The 22,122-nt window shown below is 34.5% G+C and overlaps 1 protein-coding gene across 6 annotated transcripts in view; it reads right to left on the bottom strand.

Moving 5' to 3' along the window:
* The window catches only part of cntnap3 (contactin associated protein family member 3), a 173,341-nt gene that overhangs the window by 94,935 nt on the left and 56,284 nt on the right, over nt 1–22,122 (bottom strand). For all 6 annotated transcript variants that reach the window (XR_009273044.1, XM_058788623.1, XM_058788619.1 and 3 more), the window contains 3 exons: nt 13,832–14,025; nt 7,385–7,532; nt 3,397–3,600 (listed from right to left, as the gene is read on the bottom strand). Coding sequence is in view for 5 of the 6 variants with exons in the window: in XM_058788623.1 (XP_058644606.1) it covers nt 3,397–3,600; nt 7,385–7,532; nt 13,832–14,025 (546 nt within the window). In the remaining variant the exon portion in view is untranslated. The remainder of the gene's footprint in view (nt 1–3,396; nt 3,601–7,384; nt 7,533–13,831; nt 14,026–22,122) is intronic.

Genomic DNA, 22,122 nt, shown 5'->3' with positions numbered 1-22,122 from the left:
TGAATTCAAGTAAATAGTGTACAGAACATACAGCCACAAGAAACAAAAACTAATAAAAATGACAAAGCACTTAAACAAAGATATGTCAAAATATGAACTAAATTATAACTGTATCTGCTAAACTGGTTAAAAAGGCTTATTACAAAACATGTACAAAAAAAAAAAAAAAATGAATATTTGGTAACACTTTAGAATAGGGAACACTTATTCACTGTTAACTACGACTTTTCCCTCAATAAATGCCTAATTTGCTGCTTATTAATAGTTAGTAAGGTAGTTGTTAAGTTTAGGTATTGGGTAGGATTAGGGATGTAGAATAAGGTCATGTACTAATAAATGGCTAATAAGGTACTAATAAATGGCTAATATTCTAGTAATATGCATGCTAATAAGCAACTAGTTAAGAGACCATAAAATAGTGTTACCGAATATTTTATATGAATATTCATCTACTCTTCATTATTTAGTTTCTAGCCTCTAAAACTCAACATATGCAGATACTTCCAGCCTCAAAACATTTTAAAAGCCATCTGAAGTGATGTATATTCAACACTGGCTGAATGTAAAATTATCCAGAGCGAATTCAGCAACAGTTTTGAAGTGCAATGTCCCTATTATGGCACAGTAAATCTCATCTAAACAAGAGGAACGAGCGGCCATCATCGGCTCTGCAAAGACAACAGTGAGCGCCACATGCATTTCTGACAAATAGAGTCCAGCCATTATCAGAGCGAGGCCGAGAGACCACTTTAGCACTTTCACAAACCCTTCTAATAAGTGATGGCAGACATCTTTGATTTGCTTGAAATTATGGTGAAAGCAGAGAGAGCGGCAGTTAGACTGCAGTTACTTCATGATGGAAAAGCCCAGATTTACAGACGCAAGGCCTTCAAACTCCTCCAGACCGACCCAGCTGAGCTCCGAGAGACTTCAGAAACTAAAATTTCAGAATAATAAACATGCATTTAAAAAGATCATAAAAAAATTAAACAAAATGACAAAACCAAACAACAAACATTTTAGCTGAAAAGTGAAAATTTTAAAATAAAATCTAATCAATCTAAATTCAACATATGCAAACACACACTATCTATCTATCTATCTATCTATCTATCTATCTATCTATCTAGATAACTGAAAAAACTAACTGAACATCAGTGATACTTCAAAGAAAACATGAAATTTTATTTCAAAATTACTAATTTTAATTTAGTTTAAGTATAAAATAACAAACAAACTTTATAACTAAATAAACTAAAATTAATATATACAATATATATATATATATATATATATATATATATATATATATATATATAAACAGTACACACACACATATACAGTATTTATAAGTGACGTGACATACAGCCAAGTATGGTGACCCATACTCGGAATTTGTGCTCTGCTTTTTGCAAATTGCACACAAACAGCAGTGAACACACACACACACACACCGTGAACACACACCCGGAGCAGTGGGCAGCCATTGATGCTGCAGCACCCGGGGAGCAGTTGGGGGTTCGGTGTCTTGCTCAAGGGCACCTCAGTCGTGGTACTGAGGGTGGAGAGAGTGCTGTACATTCACTCCTCCCAACTACAATTCCTGCTGGACCTGAGACTCGAACTCGCAAACTTTGGATTACGAGTCCGACTCTCTAACCATTAGGTCACGACTTCCCCAATAGTATTGGGCATGCTATTCTTCCATAATAGTATCTCAGTGATGTAATATAACACCGACACATACAGACATGCAGCATGTGAGATTTACAAACACAGACTGAGACTACATTTGCAGTCTCAGAATACATTTGCTAAAAAGATCTCCTTAATATTTCAACTGTTTCTCCTCTTACAAAGTAATGAGAATGAATGCAGAACAAATAAGGATTTGCTCAAAAAGTCCAGTTTCAGAAGAAATCTCAATATGAAGTCAAACGATCTGAGCTGCACTTTATTTTATAGCTCTAAACTCTTTCTAGATGATAACTAGTGACTCATAATGAATTTTAGGAGAACGTCTGAGACAGACATCTGATAATCAAGTGAGAACTCCATGAAGTCTTCCAAGCTATGGAAAAAATCACTTCTGGAAAATAAATAACACACAATCTTGTGTTTGTTACAGCAAATCTTCCTATTTCCTATTCCTTCCTACTAAGTCCTGTCTGTGAAGGACGTCTGTGAACACTACTCAACAGCAATGATGTGAAACCTCAGGAAACACATGTGAAAATCTGATTATTCCAGAAAGTGCATTATGCCGTTGCATTTGATCACAGTTGTAACTCAACTGCAGTGTTCATGAGGACAGAGAGACTGACGCTGAGATCACAGATGGCATTCTGGGAATTTATGCCATACGGGCCGCTCACGACTGACTGCATCTCTCACCCACACCTGAAGACTTTCCTACAGCCGCAAACCTGCTGAAGAAACCTTCTAAATTCACCAGCATCCTGAGTCATTAATTAGTCAAGACCATTTTATACATTTATATGTGCATATAAATAAAAATATGACCATCTATCTATCTATCTATATATATATATATATATATATATATATATATATATATGAATGAGCTTTATAATAATAATAATAATTATTATTATTATTATTTAAATATTACTATTTAAGTTTGCATGATATTTAATGCATTTATTTATTCATTGATTTATTTATTTTTACTGTGCATTATGAAAATTTCTATGACATTAATTATGCACATTACTCCAAAAATTCTCATTAAAACAAAGCATTTTTTAAAATAATTTTTATTCTCACTGGTGATTCTCATTACTGTAACACAGTAAACAATATTCTAATAAAATTACTTTTTATTTTAAAAAGGCTGCTGTACTGCCTTTTTTTTTTAACAAAATGTAATTATTACTTTTTATATAGCTATATGTTTTTTACACATCCATATTTCTTTTTAGTATCTTTATATATAATATCTCTTTGACTATAATCTATAATATAGTATCTCTATCTCTTTTGTATATCTATGATAAATAATATATTTAGCATTATGACAATGAGAATTTGGGGGTAAAAAACTGTGCTTAATTATGGTTTTATTTTTATTTTTGGGGTGAAATATGACCCTGAGATGTTCCTGACAGCTTCTGTGAGATTGATTAATTAAAAAAGTTGGCATATGAATATCTTAATCAGTAATTCAGTACTGTGGTCTACAGCAGTTTACTGTGGAATTACTAACTGATGGAATTGTTGTATCATATCATAGTCTTTTAACATGTAGTTTGTAGCCCAAAACTCAGCTTTCATGCTGTCTGCTTCAAACTGAATGACTTTAAAGAAAAATCGACATTTATCAACATAAATGAAGATAATTATTCATTCCAGCAGCTGCGAGATGTGTTTTAATACCTTTTCTGAGCTGCAGGAGGAGTTTCCCTCTGAATAACTCCAGAGTGAGCGAGTGTCCGCTGTGCTCCTCCATGTGAACCAGCATCCCAGAGTTCAGCAGGGTTTTGAAGTTCATGGACAACACGTCTCTGTCTGCTGGACTGACGCTGGAATCCGGCCTGAAGAGCAAGTGAGCGCTGCCATCAAAACTGACCACATCAGACTCTGAAAACACAGCAGAAACAAACACAAGAACTCAAGAGATCAGGCTGAACCGCTCAGAACCAGGCAGTACAAACGACTGATTTCCATTCTAGTTAACAAGGCTTCAACTGCATTCAGCAAATAAACTGTAATGAACTACAGCAAACATACAAGCAAGCAAGCAAACAAACAAATAAATAATGAATTGCATAATAATAAAATAAATACACAGATAATGAATTACAGTAATTAAATAAAAATATATAAATAAGATGAATTAAATAATAATGAAAAAATAAATAATAGACAATAATAAATAAGTAAATAATAAAAAATAAAATAAAATGCAATAAATAAATAATGGATTAGAATAAACAAATACACTATACATAAATAAAAAATAATGAACTAAAATAAAAATTTGGTAAATCATGGAGCAAACGAGATGAATAAATACAAAACGGGTGATAAGAATAAACGATGATTAACTAATGACAGGAAAAAGCAAATAAGGGCAAAACGGAACAAACACGTGACAGATCGACCCCCTCCCGGTAGGCGCGTCCCACGCCATAACAGTTGGGTCCTGGAGGCCGGTGCAGGGCAGGAACAGGGAGGAGCTTAGGAAGGCCTCCAGGGCGGGTCAGGGGAGTCGGGTGGCCATGGCATATGGCCCCCCCAAAATTTTCCAAGGGGAAACTATTGAGTCTGGTGGGCGCTCTGGACGAGCGGGCTCTGGTGTGCGCTCTGGAGGAACGGGCCCTGGAGGGCACTTGCGAGGAGCAGGTTCTAGAGGGCGCTTGCGAGGAGTGGGCACTGGAGGGTGCTCTGGAGTAAGGAGAGGCGCTGAAAACTCCGGGGGGTAGCGCCGTATCCAGGAGCTCTGTGGTTGGAGCCGGCGGGCTGGACAGCGGATAGGCCGGTGAACTTAAGTGAGCTGCGAACAATGGCGGGCTTGCATGGGCCGTGAACAGCGGCCAGGATTTCCCCGCAAACGGCGGGCTTAGGTGAGCCACGAACGGCAGCCTGAATTTCCCCGCGAACGGCAGGCTTGAATGAGCCGCGAATGGCGGGCTTGACTTCACCGCGGACGGCAGCCTGAATCTCCCCGTGAATGGCGGGCTTGCGTTGGCAGCGAACGACAGCCTTGACTTCACCGCGGACGGTGGCCTTGAGTGAGCCCCAGACGGCGGCCTGGATTTCCCCGTGAACGGCGGGCTTGGGTGAGCCGCGAACGGCTGCCCGAATTTCCCCGCGAACGGCGGAGGTTTTGGGTGAGCGGCGACTTCCATTTCCACGGGTTGGAGAAAAACAGACAAACAAAAACTTTTAAAAAACGTGGAAAACAAAACAGGGGAAAAGGCATCGCTCACTTTTGTTGAGGTCTGCTGTTCTGTCACATATCACAGGGAGGCACGGAGATGAGGAGTTCACACAACGAAAGTCTTTAATTTCCAAAAAGTAGACAGGGATCACAGGCAGGGAAGACATACAACAGCAGACAAAGGACCGGGGAAGAACACAGGACTTATAAAGACAAGGAAATCAAGGATCAAACGAGATGAATAAATACAAAATGGGTGATAAGAATAAACGATGATTAACTAATGACAGGAAAAACCAAATAAGGGCAAAACGGAACAAACACGTGACAGCAAGCTAGTGTTAGAGGCCTTTTTTGCTGTTGTTAATTGTATAATAAATAAAAAGAGAAAACAAATAGATAGAATACAAAAATATTAGAAAAGCTAGTGTTAGTTTATATATACTGTGTGTATGTGTATATATATATATATATATATATATATATAAAATAAACTAAAACAAACAAATACATATTTAGATAATGAACTATAAATAAGGGACTATAATAAATAAATAACGAACTATAAATAATGAAATATATCAAATAAATATATAATGCACAATAGAGAAAGTTAAACACAAACAAACAAACAAAATGAATAAATAAAGATTCTGTGTGTGATGTTGATTTAGTGTAAGGTTAACTGCCTGAGGAGTGAAACACTGTGACTCTGAGATGCTTTCAAAACATTGATCTGTTTGTTTGCGTGGACTGACAAGTCAACAAACCCCCTATTAAACTCTGTGCATTATAATTGGTGTTTGTGCAGATCTATTGGCGCTCCTGATGTATTCAGGTACAGCAGCTTCACTAAACGAAGCAGAGAGAGAGTTTAAACCTGAGGTCAACAGAGATGATGCAAACGCCTGACACTGGACACAACCTGCAGATCCCAGCAATAAATTATACATCTGTATGAATGAAGGGAAACACTCCATCCCTAATGGTCTGCTATATTTATGAACATGGAAACAATCCAAACGCTGTTAATGCACTTGAGGCAAATAAACACTGTAGAATGTTGACTGGAGCTTTTGCCCTGCAGTTCTGCCCCATGTGACTCCAGTGACAACACGTTTCATTCACAGGACCTCTGAGAGACCAGTCATACATCAGCGCTGGGCTGCAGTCTGACAAACACACTCGTCTGCTCTTAGATGATAACATATAACACGTGGCATTTGGAAATGTGAAATTGTCATAGTATAGAGCACAGGCTGATCTGGAGCTTCATTAAGATCGTAATCACAAAACTAAAAGGAAAGCATTAGATTAAAGGTAAACGGCACCAAACCAAACTGAAATCCAAAAATATTGAGCCTATCACATATGCCAAACACATCTTCTATTGGCTGCATAAAAAGAGATGCATCACATATCACATAGCCCCGCCTCTAAACTCACTCCATTGGTTACATGATCAAAATACCCCGCCTCTAAACTCACTCAATTGGTTGAGACTGTAGTTGAAATGACATCAAACAGATCAATGTTTTGATAGTGCCACAGTGCTTCATTCTTCAGGATGTCAAACTAGACAGTTTGACAGTTCACAACAATAAAAATTTCGAATCATATTTAAATAAATACATATTCATAATTTGCAGGATTTAATTATTATTATTAGTATTAGTAGTATTATACTGTTAAATTAATTTCATAATAAAATATTTTAAATAATATTTAAATAAATTCATAACATAAAAGATTAAGATTATTTAAATAAATAACCAATTATATTAAATTGATTCATAACTTAAAAGATTAAATCATACTTTAACAAATACATTTATTTGTTTAAATATACCCAAATTAATAAAAAATAAACATTTAATAATATGTAGGATTTTATTTTATTTTACATTTACACAAATAAATATATTTGTTTAAATATACACATACAATATTTTAAATCATATTTGAAATAAATCAAATTCATTCATATATAAATGGACAAATGAATGAATAATATTAAATTAGTTTACATATTAACATAAAATATTTTAAATAATATTGAAATAAACTCACAACATAAAATATTTTAAATCAAATTTAAATATTCAAATCTTTAAAATACCATTTTGTTAAAATAAAAATACCCTTTTAAAATTCACAGTAAAATGAATAAATAATAATAAACCAGATTAAACTAATTTCATAACTAAAGATTTTAAATTAAATAAACTAAAATAAAAATATAACATTTTAATTTCTATTTAAATGAATGAATGAATAAATAAAGAACAAACTATAATAAACTAATTTCATAATGAAACAAAAAATTATTTTATTATAAATGTATATATTTATTTGTTTTTAAATCATATTTAAATAAATAAACATTTCATAATATAGAAGACTTGAAATCGATAACTATAATATTGAACTATTTTCATAAGATGAGCGCTGTCCAGTGGTATGTCAGTGTTGAAAACGTACTGTATTGGCAGCCGTAGGCCTCGAGTCTCAGCCCGATCCTGCCATTGGGGTTCCAGTGGAGCGGCAGTATCCGGACGTACTGAGCAATGACGGGCTGCTGGAGTTTGTACATCACCACACTGTCAGCGTTCGAGTTCCCAGAGAAAGCCTTGAATGAGGAGAACAGCAGTGTTACATGTGTGTGGTTTGACCTGATGCACTAAAGCGCTCCTGCATCTTTTCCGTTTCCCATTGGATCATAAAGATGCAGATTGTTGATCCTGAACTCGGGTGGCAGGTGAAGAGACCAGTCTATAACTCACATTCAACATAATACGAGCCGAGACCCTGTGGAGACTGGAGAGATCGGACATGGCCATGGGTCAGCGAGCAGCGCTCCTCTCCATCACAACACTGTATTAAAGGAAATCAATACAGCACTAACCTGCTCAACAAAACATTCATCGCACAACTAAAACCGTCTGGTTAGGCTGGACTAGGACCAGCTGAAAAGTTGTTTAAAAAAAAAAAAGCACATGCATATGAATAGAACAGCACAAACTGGACATATATATAAAATATAAAATAATTTAAATTATTTTTATGAATAAATAAAATTATCAATTATTTTTTTGATTATCATTAACATAAAATAATTAAATTTAAAACAAATATTATATATATTCAAAATAATTACAAATTCAATTTAATTCATATTTATTTACTTATACGTAAACATATATGTGTTATTTATGCTCAATTATACAATATCAATTAAATATATTGAATTACATAATTAAATTCTATATATATATATATATATATATATATATATATATATATATATGAAGAGTTCATTTGCAAATACAGATAACTGAAACATCATGTTTTTTCATTCTCAGTCAAATGCAGTTGGGTTATTTTGATAAGGTAAAAAAATAATACTAAATAATACAGCTAACACAATAAAATACAATAAAAACATGAAAAAAAAAAAAAAAAAAAAAACCCCGAGTTATCTGATTTTGCAAATAAACTCTTCATATATATCATTTATTTTTATAGAATATCATCAAAAAGTTTATTTATTTCACTAATTCCATTCAAAAAGTGAAACTTGTATATTATATTCATTCATTACACACAGACTGATATATTTCAAATGTTTATTTCTTTTAATTTTGATGATTAGAGCTTACAGCTCATGAAAGTCAAAAATCAGTATCTCAAAATATTAGAATATTACTTAAGACCAATACAAAGAAAGGATTTTTAGAAATCTTGGCCAACTGAAAAGTATGAAAATGAAAAGTATGAGCATGTACAGCACTCAATACTTAGTTGGGGCTTCTTTTGCCTGAATTACTGCAGCAATGCGGCGTGGCATGGAGTCGATCAGTCTGTGGCACTGCTCAGGTGTTATGAGAGCCCAGGTTGCTCTGATAGTGGCCTTCAGCTCATCTGCATTGTTGGGTCTGGTGTCTCTCATCTTCCTCTTGACAATACCCCATTGGTTCTCTATGGGGTTCAGGTCAGGCGAGTTTGCTGGCTAATCAAGCACAGTAACACTATGGTCATTGAACCAGCTTTTGGTACCTTTGGCAGTGTGGGCAGGTGCCAAGTCCTGCTGGAAAATGAAATCAGCATCTCCATAAAGCTTGTCAACAGAAGGAAGCATGAAGTGCTCTAAAATTTCCTGGTAGATGGCTGCGTTGACTGTGGACATCAGAAAACACAGTGGACCAACACCAGCAGATGACATGGCAGCCCAAATCATTACTGACTGTGGAAACTTCACACTGGACTTCAAGCAACATGGATTCTGTGCCTCTCCACTCTTCCTTCAGACTCTGGGACCTTGATTTCCAAATGAAATGTAAAATTTACTTTCATCTGAAAAGAGGACTTTGGACCACTGAGCAACAGTCCAGTTCTTTTCTCCACAGCCCAGTTAAGATGCTTCTGACGTTGTCTCTGGTTCAGAAGTGGCTTGGTAGCCCTTTTCCTGAAGACGTCTGAGCGTGGTGACTCTTGATGCACTGACTCCAGCTTCAGTTCTCTTCTTGTGAAGCTCTCCCAAGTGTTTGAATCGGCTTTGCTTGACTGTATTCTCAAGCTTGCGGTCATCCCTGTTGCTTGTGCACCTTTTCCTACCCAAATTCTTCCTTCCAGTCAACTTTGCATATAATATGCTTTGATACAGCACTCTGTAAACAGCCACACCTTTCAGTAATGACCTTCTGTGACTTACCCTCTTTGTGGAGGGTGTCAATGTTCGTCTTCTGGATCATTGCCAAGTCAGCAGTCTTCCCCATTATTGTGGTTTCAAAGAACAAGAGATACCCAGAATTTATACTGTAGGGATGGTCATTTATTCAAACTCAAATGTAAATATTCTAATATTTTGAGATACTGATTTTTGACTTTCATGAGCTGTAAGCTCTAATCATCAAAATTAAAAGAAATAAACATTTGAAATATATCAGTCTGTGTGTAATGAATGAATATAATATACAAGTTTCACTTTTTGAATGGAAAATGGAACTTTTTGATGATATTCTAATTATATGACCAGCACCTGTATATGAAGAGTTCATTTGCAAAAACCGAAAGCTCCATTTTTATTTTTGTTTTCCAGAAATCATGTTTTTTTATTGCACATTCCAAGTAATATCAATCAAACTGCAGTTGGGTTGTTTTGATTAAGTAATAATAACTTTAAAAAATACAGGTAATTTACAAAATTAAAGTTAATTGAAAGTATGTTTTTTTTTACATATTAAAAGTTTGTTTTATAGCAAAAGCAGACAACGCCAACAGTCGTTTTGGCAAAAGCAAATAACTCCACATTTCATGTTTTAGAGTTTAAAAAAACACTCGTTTAATCTTTGTAATCTCCTCAGATGACAATGTAGATGCCTGACAAAGGTTGTTGTTGTTGTGATCATAGACTCTATGATTGTGATTACATGCAATGCACGGAGCTTTTCCCTCACCATTGTAACGCGCTGCTTTTGCAAGGTTCTGTGAAAACGTTTCAGCTTTTATTTTCCTTTTATGCCCTGAAGAAGATATCTCACATTCATCAAGTTTGTCGAAATTATCCATCCTCGTTCACTTTTAGTCAGCTTTGACAAAACTCCTCTCAGCTAGCACATCTTTTCAAAGTGAAAGTAGCCTTGTTAAAATGGACTTATCGGCTTCTGTTCAAAAACAACAAGGGCGCTTGTTGGCTTCTGCAGTAAAACGTGAACTCGTGATGCCTTGAAAGTGGACAATACCGGCTTTTTTGACAAATCGTGTTTAGGGTTCAGATATCTATATGTGGAGAATAATGCACGGCAGTCAGCTCTATTTTTTTTTAAATCGGTTTTGCAAATGAACTCTTCATATATATATATATATATATATATATATATATATATATATATATAATACCTATATATAATTATACTTGTTACATATAATTTTACCTATAAATAATTTAAAACAAATCTATTAAAATAGATTATATTTACTTTTTAAAATGTATAATAAATTTAGAAATATATACAATAAATATAAATAAACAAATGTAGTCAATAAATGTTAAATATAAAATGATTAATTATATTATATCCGAATTTTGTTTATTTTTTATTTTTTCAAAATTAGATTTTGGTAAATTAAAAAAAAGTTTGATTTTGATTAATGTTGAACTCAGTGTGTGTTAAATCTGAATTAATACTACATGTTGAATGATTATATTTTAAATTATATTTATTTGATATTATATTTTATATGTATGTTAAATATATAAATACATAAAATAATTAATAAATAAATGTAAAAACTATATTAAAATTATATTAAATATAAAATTTGTAAAAATAATTACATTAAAAATAAAAATTTTGCACATTGGAGGAGAATTATATTTATATTTTTTAATATTAATATATCAATAAAATGTATAATGTATACATAAATTGACAACATAATACATAACACATTACAAATAACAACTAATATATATAAATATAAAATATAAATAATGGATAAATAAATGTAATCTAAACTATAAATACTAAATATAAAATTATATTAAAAAATTATTATACCAAAATTAAAATGATAAAATATTTATATGATTAATTATGAGACATACATAATCTGTCTGTCAGCTGTTTATTCTAAGACACAAACTGAAAAACCACCAAAACCAGTGAAACACTAGCTTGGCCAATTTGGGAGGCCAGTCAGACCAATGTAAACCAGCGAACACCAGCACAGCACCTCAGGCTGCTTTCATAATCAGGGATTTTCCAGCTAAAGTCCAGCTGGCCATTTTAAGAGGCAACAAGTAGAGTTCTTGTGGATTATTTTGCAGGGAGGAGCGTTCATTTTGTCTTTATATCTGTTAGAGATGTCTGCAATTTGGAGTTTGTGGGCTCGGAGTAATTGGGAGCTGAGTAGCGCTCTCAGTGTGTTTGAAGGGATCAGCCGTCTGCTGGAGTGCAGTGTTAAGCCCAACAAATTGCTCTGTTTCCTGCTGAGGAGGCGCATCTCATTTGCTCTAAAGTGGCCTGTGAAATATATGAAGAGTCAAGGTGCAAATCCTCCAGCATCAGGAGCGACAAGCTCACGCTCTCACCAGAGGAAAAAACACAGGCGATCGCATCTTCAAATCTAAACGCTTCTCGTGACAGACAGAATCGTGACCAGGGTTTCTCACCGCAGACTGATGACGGATGCAGACACAGAAACAGGTCTCAGGTCTGATCTGACCGGTCACCGACCGCAGGAAAAAACAGCACAGAATAATAACATGCAGCTAATCATAGAATCAAGTAAATATAATTTGGGGTCAGTATGACTTTTTTTTTTAAGGAAATTAATACTTTTATCCAGCGAGGATGCATTAAATTGATCAAATGTGACAGTAAAGACATTTCTAATGTTACTATTTCAAATAAATGCTGTTTGTGAATCCTGAAAAATAAGATGTATCATGGTTTCCACAAAACTATTGGGCAGCACACCTGTTTTCAACATTGATAATAATCAGAAATGTTTCTTGAGCAGCAAATCAGCATATTAGAGTGATTTCTGAAGGATCATGTGACACTGAAGACTGCCGCAATGATGCTGAAAATTCAGCTCTGATCACAGAAATAAATTACAGTTTAACATATATTCACATCGAAAACATATTTTTGAAAAGTGAAAACTGTTTTGATTTGGAATAATATTTCACAATCTTACAGATTTTAATGTATTTTCGATCAAATAAATGCAACCTTAGTGTACAGAAGCTACTGTACATACAAAACAATCTTACCAAACCTAAAACTTTTGTTGTTGAGGTCAAATGACATTTTTGTTCATTTCTGTACAAAAATGATTTCTTTTACTGAGTTTGGTCGTCAAATGTAAATCCGCATCTTGAAGCAAAACTAGTTGGATAAATCAATAAATCTTAAGTGCAAACCTCACTGAACAGATTGCAGAGCATTTCGGCATACAAACGTGAAGATGACAAAAGATCTGAAACTTAATAAGCATCTATTCTCTGAGTGTCAAAACTAAATAAACCCTCTCACACACTTAACAAGCTCATTTCAATAACACACTTAGCTAGTGCTGAGCTCACGGGAGAGCCTGAGGAAGCTCAGATCTGTGCTTCTAAATCTGATTTAACATTACACATTGAAGAAAGAGAATTATATTCATATATTTTTTTAAATGTTTGTTGAATAAATAAATAAATAACTGTAAACAAACTATAAATATTAAATATAAAATCATTAAAATATTATAAAATATTTAAGATTGCACACTGAAGGAGGAACATTATATTATAATAAATATCTAAATAATTCAAATAAATAATAAATAAACTATAAATACTAAATATACAATTATTACAAATTAATTATATTAAAAATAAAAGTATAAAATATTTACGATTGCACATTAAATGAGGAAAATTATATTTCTAATTTTAAATTTATATTAAATATATAAATACAACAAATAAAAATAAATGCATGCAAATAAATTATAAATACTAAATATTAAATTATATTAAAAATAAACTGATAAAATATTTAATACTGCACACTGAAGTATTATTATATATATATATATATATATATATATAAGTATTATATTGATTAAATTATTAAGTATTTATATTATAAAACAGGAAAAATATATAATCTATACCTGTTAGCTGGTCAGGTCAAAACACATCTAAACAAACACCAAAACCAGCTAAACACTAATTTGGCCAATTTGGAGAGTCTTGTCTACAGACCAGAAGATCACAGAGATGCATACAGGGCCGTTTTGAGGCAGTAAACAACGTACGAGTCGCTCAGTGTGACGACAACTTCTGCACAGACAAGCAGCACTTACTAAACTCAACAGCTGCGTAGTGTTTTATCTCGTCAGAGCATGTTTTCAGGTGAGGAATTGAAGCCTTACCCCGATGCTATCCTCCTGTCGGTACGGCCTCCAATTATGGCCTGTGTCACTGAACATGAGGAGGTAGCGTGTGACCCAATCAGAGCTGCCGTATCGGCCCTGGGTGGCGATGGCTGTAATCTCCGTCCGCTGCTCCAGCTTGATTTCCAGCCACTGGTACTTATTAGAGTCCAGCGGGGACCAGCCTCCGGCGCCTGTGGGACACAGCACACAAACGAAGGCTTCTTACTCTGCATTATGGGCCGCACTGCATGGATTGCATCACACGCTATTCATAACTGATCCACTGCTGAGGCATTTGTAAGGAGACAACAACAGCTGCCTTGATAGCATCCAAACTGAAATTGAACCCTTGTAAGTGGCTGACATGCAAAGCAATACATAGGCAGTTTTTGTGAAGTGCAAAAACTAATTTCAGTAAAGTTTGATGTTAGCATAACACAAGAAATATTGGGTGAATATTTGGAATAATATACAGTACTTATAAAAAAATGAAATGTATTTGATAATAAATATATATATATAATGTAATATTTTATATATAAAATTATATATCATATTTAATAGTAATTTATTTTTTGATATACAAGTATACATAATCACATTTTGGATGAAGGCAATAAATTAAGTGTGTCCACCATTAAATATGCTTTTTTAAAAGGGTTTGTCACAATGCATTCTGGGATTGGATGTTGCCTTAAATGTTGTAAAGAAAGCAGTAAAGCTATGCCATTAAGTCTGTATGCATGATGCCTTAACATGCTGTCTAGGTAAGCAGCTCAACAGATTTTGGAAGAGGCTATTTTTTCCACGTTTTTCCTTTATGCTGGTGTGAAATTACACTCACTTATCAACACATCTTAATGAGGATAAAGCCGTTCCACTGTAAAATCCTGTGAAAAACCTGTTTTTAGTCTAACAACCAGTTCATCAGACTTCATTCTGATCTTTTCATTAGTGAAATTCTCTTTGTACCTTTCAACATCACATCTAAGCCTATGCATTATGCTTTTACAACTTACTCAAAAATGAAAGTTTCATATCCTAAAGAAATGTTCTTTTCTTCTATGGAAGGCAAATGAATATGTTTAGCAGCATTTTCATTTGCATACAATCTCAGAAAAGGACAAAAAGCACTATAAAAGCACAATAACAGGCTCTTCAGATTACTACTTTGAGTTTTTTATGGAGCTTTTTGGTGATTTTTTGGAGTTTAACAGCATCTGTCCTCAAATTTTCAAAGTATCCACCTTGATACTTCACATGAATTATGGAAGTCACTTCTGTTAAACTTTAAACAATCAGACAAAGATTTGCTCTTTGATTGCAATAACAAGCATTTTCAAAAACTTGGTACTATGAGGTGACATTATAAACACTGTATTTACCAGCTTTAGAAACCTTACAGTAAAGACTGCTAATAGGGATTAGAAGGGAAAAGAGGAGACTGTTACATTTTAAAGCATCCGTGTGAAAACAAACCTGCAAAGAGACGTGAGGATTTAAGGAGAAAAAACAGATTCTTAGTGCATTCAGTGAATTATTTATGAGATACATTGTAAATTAAGACCACAAATATGCAGTATATGTTGTCTTTTTCATACTGAAAATAATCCTAAGAAAAAGATGCAGCAGCTGAAAAGAGCTCTTGTCACATTACACTACCAAGTGTTACATTGCTCTCCTGATGTCTGATTATAAAACATGAAGGGAAATTTACAGCTCATTCAGTCAAGCTCACAGATAAGGATGATTTGTAATGATTATGAATATGATTTCAGTCTTTTTAAGTGGAACTTACTCAAACTGGAAGAGCCTCCCATAATTTAAAATGCAATATAGAAAAGTCAACATGAACAGTCTTCAAAATATCTCCTTTTCTAGGGCCCCATGAAATGTTTTATTTTTTTTCCCCAAATCCCCCTCCCCCGCTTTTCCCTCTTCAACGCTGCAGCATTTTTTTTCTTTCTGTTTTTGTTCTTTCAGGTTCCATTTTTTCCATTTCCAACATTTTTAATTAATCAAATTCATGAAAACAACTATTTATTTATTTATGCACATTAATAGTGCCATTTGAAATGCTTTATTATTATTATTTTTTGTTGTTATTGTGTATTTAAATTTTTCTGGTAATCAAATGAAGCCATAAATTACTATTTTTACTTATCTTTTCATCCAATGAAGTTCTGCACAAGAAAGGTCTGCTGTTAAAATTAAAACATAGATGAAAAATTATATGATAATTCCTTAAAAAATAGCCATGTTTTAATAATTTTATTATTATTATGAATTATTATCATTATAGTGTTATAATGAATCATACATTTTACTGTATAATAGTAATATAGTAATAATAGTATTTCTTTCACAATTTATTCAAGTTAAACCAAACTTTTATTTTGACGGGCTGCCGTGGAGTGTTTTGTTTGTATGTGTATTTATGATATGACTTTAGGTTTTTCTCAAATGAAACAGTCAAATGCTCAATAACGCTCAATAAGAGCAGTTTTGGAGATGTTGTTCATTTATTTATGTCCTTATTTTGTGAGACACTGAAACGCTGAAGCATACTGTGTAGTAAAGGAAACTGCACATCTGCGCCATTCATTCACACTGAGACACATGAAGGATTCATATTAAAAGTCTTTTTTCAGTTTAAGATTCGTAGACACTACTGCATTTTGTCATTTGATGTGTACTGACTAAATCTGACAAATTCTGTGACATTACGCTTTATATAATAAATTCCATGTTTATGACTGGATTCTGTCCATGTTGTCCACATTGCATAAATCATACCTTTGTGCTCCAGAGAACTCATACAGATTTAAAACAACAAGTAAATGATGACAGCATTTCAATATCTTGGCAAACTATCCCTTACGTTTTGCACTGAGTAACAGGCAGCTACTGTGAATGCATTAATATTCTTAGTCCATCACAACAGTCCATTTACCTACAGCCAACCATAAATACTGACACAAATAAGCCTGGAAATCCCGTCAGATCCCTCTTAAGGAGCTGCATTGGCTGGACACCCGTAGTGCTGGGTCTCACGCTACAGATGTGGATCCGTATACCTCAGCGGCGCAGCCTAAATCAGATCAGATGGCATCATAAACGCTACCTGTCCCTCGTAAATCATGATAAAATGGCCGAACGATGGGGCGCCAAATTGGGCTGCTCTGAGAGAGCCAGGCGAGAGCCACACCTGCTCGGGATGGGAGCCGCGGCGTATTGGCAGCACAGGAAGTGAAAGCGCTGAATGCGGCCAAAGCGTCGGAGCCAGATGGATAGAGCCATCAGACAGGTGGAGCCCGGCGAACTCAAATCCAGCCGCCCGGTGTATCTCGCTCATAAACAGGACAGCCAGACCTAAGATGGGGATATTCTAGAGCACGACGGGACCTACATTCACATCAGAAATGCCAATGTTTATAGCCAGAGGATTTTAATGCTCACAGGCTGCTAAGGAAGGCTGATGGAGCTTTCACTGACACATTTGTTTCTGCTAAGATTCCACAGAAGAAATAGACATAGACACAATAATCTGTAATACTCTTAAAAATAAAAACAAAATAATTATTTTGGGTGAAATAGTAATGCTTAAATAATTAAAAAATATTTATTTTTATATAATTAAAAATATATTTTATGTACTAATATATATATATATATATATATTAGGGGTGGCACGGTACACAGATGTCACAGATATATATATATATATATATATTAGGGCTGGGCGATATGAGCAAAAATTCATATTTCGGTATTTTTGGGCTGATTTGCGGTATACGGTATATATCTCGGTATTTTCGGTATTTTCTACGCTTTTGTATTTGGATTAAACAAATAAACAAATAAAGTGAATGTAACCATAGGCATATATTATGTTAAAAAAGGGTTAAAATCACATTACATTCTAACATTGTAACATTGCAATCTAAAAACAAAAATAATGCTTTTAAAGCAGAAAAACTAAACTAAAAATGAAAATAATTTAAAAAAGCTAAGAGTAAAAAGGCTGTTTTGATTACCCCATTACAGTCACTTTACAGTTAATATGCTATCATACAAATACACTTACTTGTAGGTTTAAAATTCTACATATGTCACATTTATTGTCTAACTACAAATATTTCAGCAAAATGTATATTTTAGTCAGAATTATTGTGCTCCTATTAAATTGCGCGTCTGTTTGGCGCGCATGCGCATGGCGGCACTTGTTCTAAATGAAGTCTGTGAAGTTTGGCGGAGAATCTCAAAGCAGAAGGCTCATGCACTTCTGATAGCAAAATGGAAATATTTCCATGGCTTTCTAACATTTACAGATGGAGAATATACCTGTGAAATGTAAGTTATGCATTTAGGAAAACAGCACATCTCAAACACATTAAACAGCGCGAGTCTCTGTCAGCGGCACATGCAGCCTTTCTGTCAGAGCCATTTTAAACTGAAACTAAACTAGTTTTTTAAAGCCCTTCATGTAAAGTTTGTCACATGTTTAGAACAAATTGTATTATGCACTTTCTCTGCAGCAGATCAGTTTGTGTCCTCCGCTATATTTTCAGATGCACTCGTTTCAAACTATTGTATATCGATGTAAACGGTATTGCCTCATATCGTATCGCTTATAAAGAATATATCGATATATCGTGCAAACTCGATATACCGCCCAACCCTAATATATATCACAATCAATTACATTTTTTTTTTTTTTTTTAAGAATTATTTATTTTTGTATGTAAAAAAAATAACAGGATTTTTGAGGCCGATCACAGAAAGCAGTATCTGCCGTTACCGATCACCGATACCGATCTTTTTAAAGCCATCTTTTTATCATGTAAAATTATTTATAGTGATACTCCAATCAGGATTTTTAGACATTTATTCAGTGCCTGAATTTCATTTTTTAAAATGGGGGAATTCCCCTCTTAAGTGACTCTTAAAGGATTTTTTCACCTAAATGTTTGATCATCCAGTGCATTTTTGTTTTTACAATTGTGCAATTGTTGCAGAAAAGCTTAGATGCAGCACAAGCCTGATTTCACACAGGATTTCACACATTCCACTACTGATCCATCTGTTTACCACAAACACATTTATCCATTATTTTGATTTCAAATCCAAACATTGTTACTGAAAATGCTCAAGCAAGTGACAAAAAATGTAAACCACTTTTCTTATGTTATCACAAACATTCTAAATTAACTTATGACTGGCAGAAACAGTCAGCTCTACTGCATTTAAATCTTTATTACAAACAATCCTGCGGTTCATAAAGAACTTCGCTTTCCATAGCGCCACCACTGCCATCTATTATTGCCTTGTTTATCTAAAAGTGCTCTTTTCCTTTAAACCTAGCCAAAAAGCCATGTGTTGACTGTGAAACACAGCAGACTTTAATTATATGCATTTATAGTGTAATTACTACATTTTCGTGTCAATCCATGTTCATATTTACCACAAACAATGCACTGTCACTTTAATTCAGTGCATGCAGTACAGCAAAGAGACTCGGTGCAGAAACGATCGCTGCACTGCTGCAGACGCACCGCTCATGGAACGCACTACCGGACCGCAACCACTCTGATTCGTTAACATGAGTGCGGAAAAAATATGCACTGCATAAGCACTGCAAACGGAGTAACTTATGTGCGAACCTGGCGTTATGTGTGTGAGCTTCGAGCGTACAGTCTTCAGGAGAGCGCGCAAGTGCTGAATGGTTAAACACTGGCAAGAATTAACAAGAAAAGCAAATTATAAACTTTAGTGACAATGCGACACTGCCTCGATTGCGCAAGTGACAATTCCTGTGTCAACTGTGCAGCTCGCTTAATAGTGCAGACGCAATGTGATTTTGAGCCATTTTGAGAGGGAGAGCGCGCACGGTGATTCACACAGCCTGTTTATGAAATTATGTCTCACAGAAAGTTTCAAGTTAAATAAGTTATTTAATTCTCTGGGGTTGACTGTCTCCCTGGCGAGACGAGCTAATTTTTTTTCTTAGTAGTGCGAAAGACACTAAAAACTACTCAGTCGATTTTGGTCATACAGATAAGTGTTATACATCAATTGAAACTTTGAAGTGTCTATTTTTTTTCTGGGTACACTCACAATAAAAACAAAATGTTGTGGTTTTGGAAAATAAAGAAAACAAACAGGTTGCGCTCTCTGTCTTCTCCGTCTCTGCGAACTGCTTTTAGAAACACGTCACTAAAATGAACTGTAAATACTCAACACACAGACATAGGAGTTATATCTATAGAAAGCTTGAAGTGTCTACTTTTAAATGAAGTAAGTCATATCGAAAACAAATATTCCGTGATAAAGTAATCCGTATTAAACCAACACGATGTTCAGTCTTTCCCGTCTAAGTCATTATCTCTAATGCAATCCCGCCTCCTCGCGGCTCGCGCCATTCATATGCAAATATCCACATGGGACGCGTGCACATGTAAATGCTCAACGCAAACAAAGAGCAAGGAGATTGTTCATCGTGGCTACTGTTCGTTTCTGGAAGAAGACTGAGAGGAATAAGGCAGAATTTCCCTCAAAAGAAGAACAAGATTTCATCCAGTAGAGGAGATCAATCTGATGAGTAAGTAATGTTTCTTTTTTGCATTAGTTAATGTGTTATTGTGACATAAACGTGAACTCATTTACTAGTTGGGTTGTTCCCAAACTACAACATGATGAATGCTACGCGTCGAAGAATGTTTAGACCATGTTTATTATTAATACTCTGTTCACAAATAGATTTTAATAGCGTACTAAACAATAATAATTAGTTTCTCAGATATAAAATATAATTTTTTATAGTACAAAGCATGCGTGAGTCTATGGCTACAGAATCATATCATAGGCTACTATAAAATCATACATACTAGACTATATGACTACAAAATCATAGTTGTGTTTTTCCCAAACTATAATTCCTGACTACAATGTTTGAAATCGAGTAAAACATTTTGAATATGATAGGCAATTCATTGTATTTAAATTTCTTACGGTGCGATGATGTTTTCATGCTCTATATGAAACAATAAAAGTAATATAAATGTATACTGTAAAACGATGAATTCTACAAGTATAAGTATGTTTAGAACATGTTTATTATTAATAGCCTACTTTGTTCAAAAATAGATTTTAATAACATGCTAAACAATAATAATTAGTTTCTAACATATACAATTTCTTTCTTTTTTTTTTAACGATAGTACAAAGCATGCGTGAGTCTATGGCTACAAAACCTATATATATATATATATATATATATATATATATACAGGTGCTGGTCATATAATTAGAATATCATCAAAAAGTTGATTTATTTCACTAATTCCATTCAAAAAGTGAAACTTGTATATTATATTCATTCATTACACACAGACTGATATATTTCAAATGTTTATTTCTTTTAATTTTGATGATTATAACTGACAACTAAGGAAAATCCCAAATTCAGTTTCTCAGAAAATTAGAATTTTGTGAAAAGGTTCAATATTGAAGACACCTGGTGCCACACTCTAATCAGCTAATTAACTCAAAACACCTGCAAAGGCCTTTAAATGGTCTCTCAATCTAGTTCTGTAGGCTACACAATCATGGGGAAGACTGCTGACTTGACAGTTGTCCAAAAAACGACCATTGACACGTTGCACAAGGAGGGCAAGACACAAAAGGTCATTGCAAAAGAGGCTGGCTGTTCACAGAGCTCTGTGTCCAAGCACATTAATAGAGAGGCGAAGGGAAGGAAAAGATGTAGTAGAAAAAAGTGTACAAGCAATAGGGATAACCGCACCCTGGAGAGGATTGTGAAACAAAACCCATTCAAAAATGTGGGGGAGATTCACAAAGAGTGGACTGCAGCTGGAGTCAGTGCTTCAAGAACCACTACGCACAGACGTATGCAAGACATGGGTTTCAGCTGTCGCATTCCTTGTGTCAAGCCACTCTTGAACAACAGACAGCGTCAGAAGCGTCTCGCCTGGGCTAAAGGCAAGAAGGACTGGACTGCTGCTGAGTGGTCCAAAGTTATCTTCTCTGATGAAAGTAAATGTTGCATTTCCTTTGGAAATCAGGGTCCCAGAGTCTGGAGGAAGAGAGGAGAGGCACACAATCCATGTTGCTTGAGGTCCAGTGTAAAGTTTCCACAGTCAGTGATGGTTTGGGGTGCCATGTCATCTGCTGGTGTTGGTCCACTGTGTTTTCTGAGGTCCAAGGTCAACGCAGCCGTATACCAGGAAGTTTTAGAGCACTTCATGCTTCCTGCTGCTGACCAACTT

The sequence above is a fragment of the Onychostoma macrolepis genome, chromosome 10 (genome assembly GCF_012432095.1).
Source record: "Onychostoma macrolepis isolate SWU-2019 chromosome 10, ASM1243209v1, whole genome shotgun sequence".
Taxonomy (NCBI): Eukaryota; Metazoa; Chordata; class Actinopteri; order Cypriniformes; family Cyprinidae; genus Onychostoma; species Onychostoma macrolepis.
The sequence above is the reverse complement of the archived record's forward strand: the minus strand, read 5'-3'. Positions and strand labels throughout refer to the sequence as shown.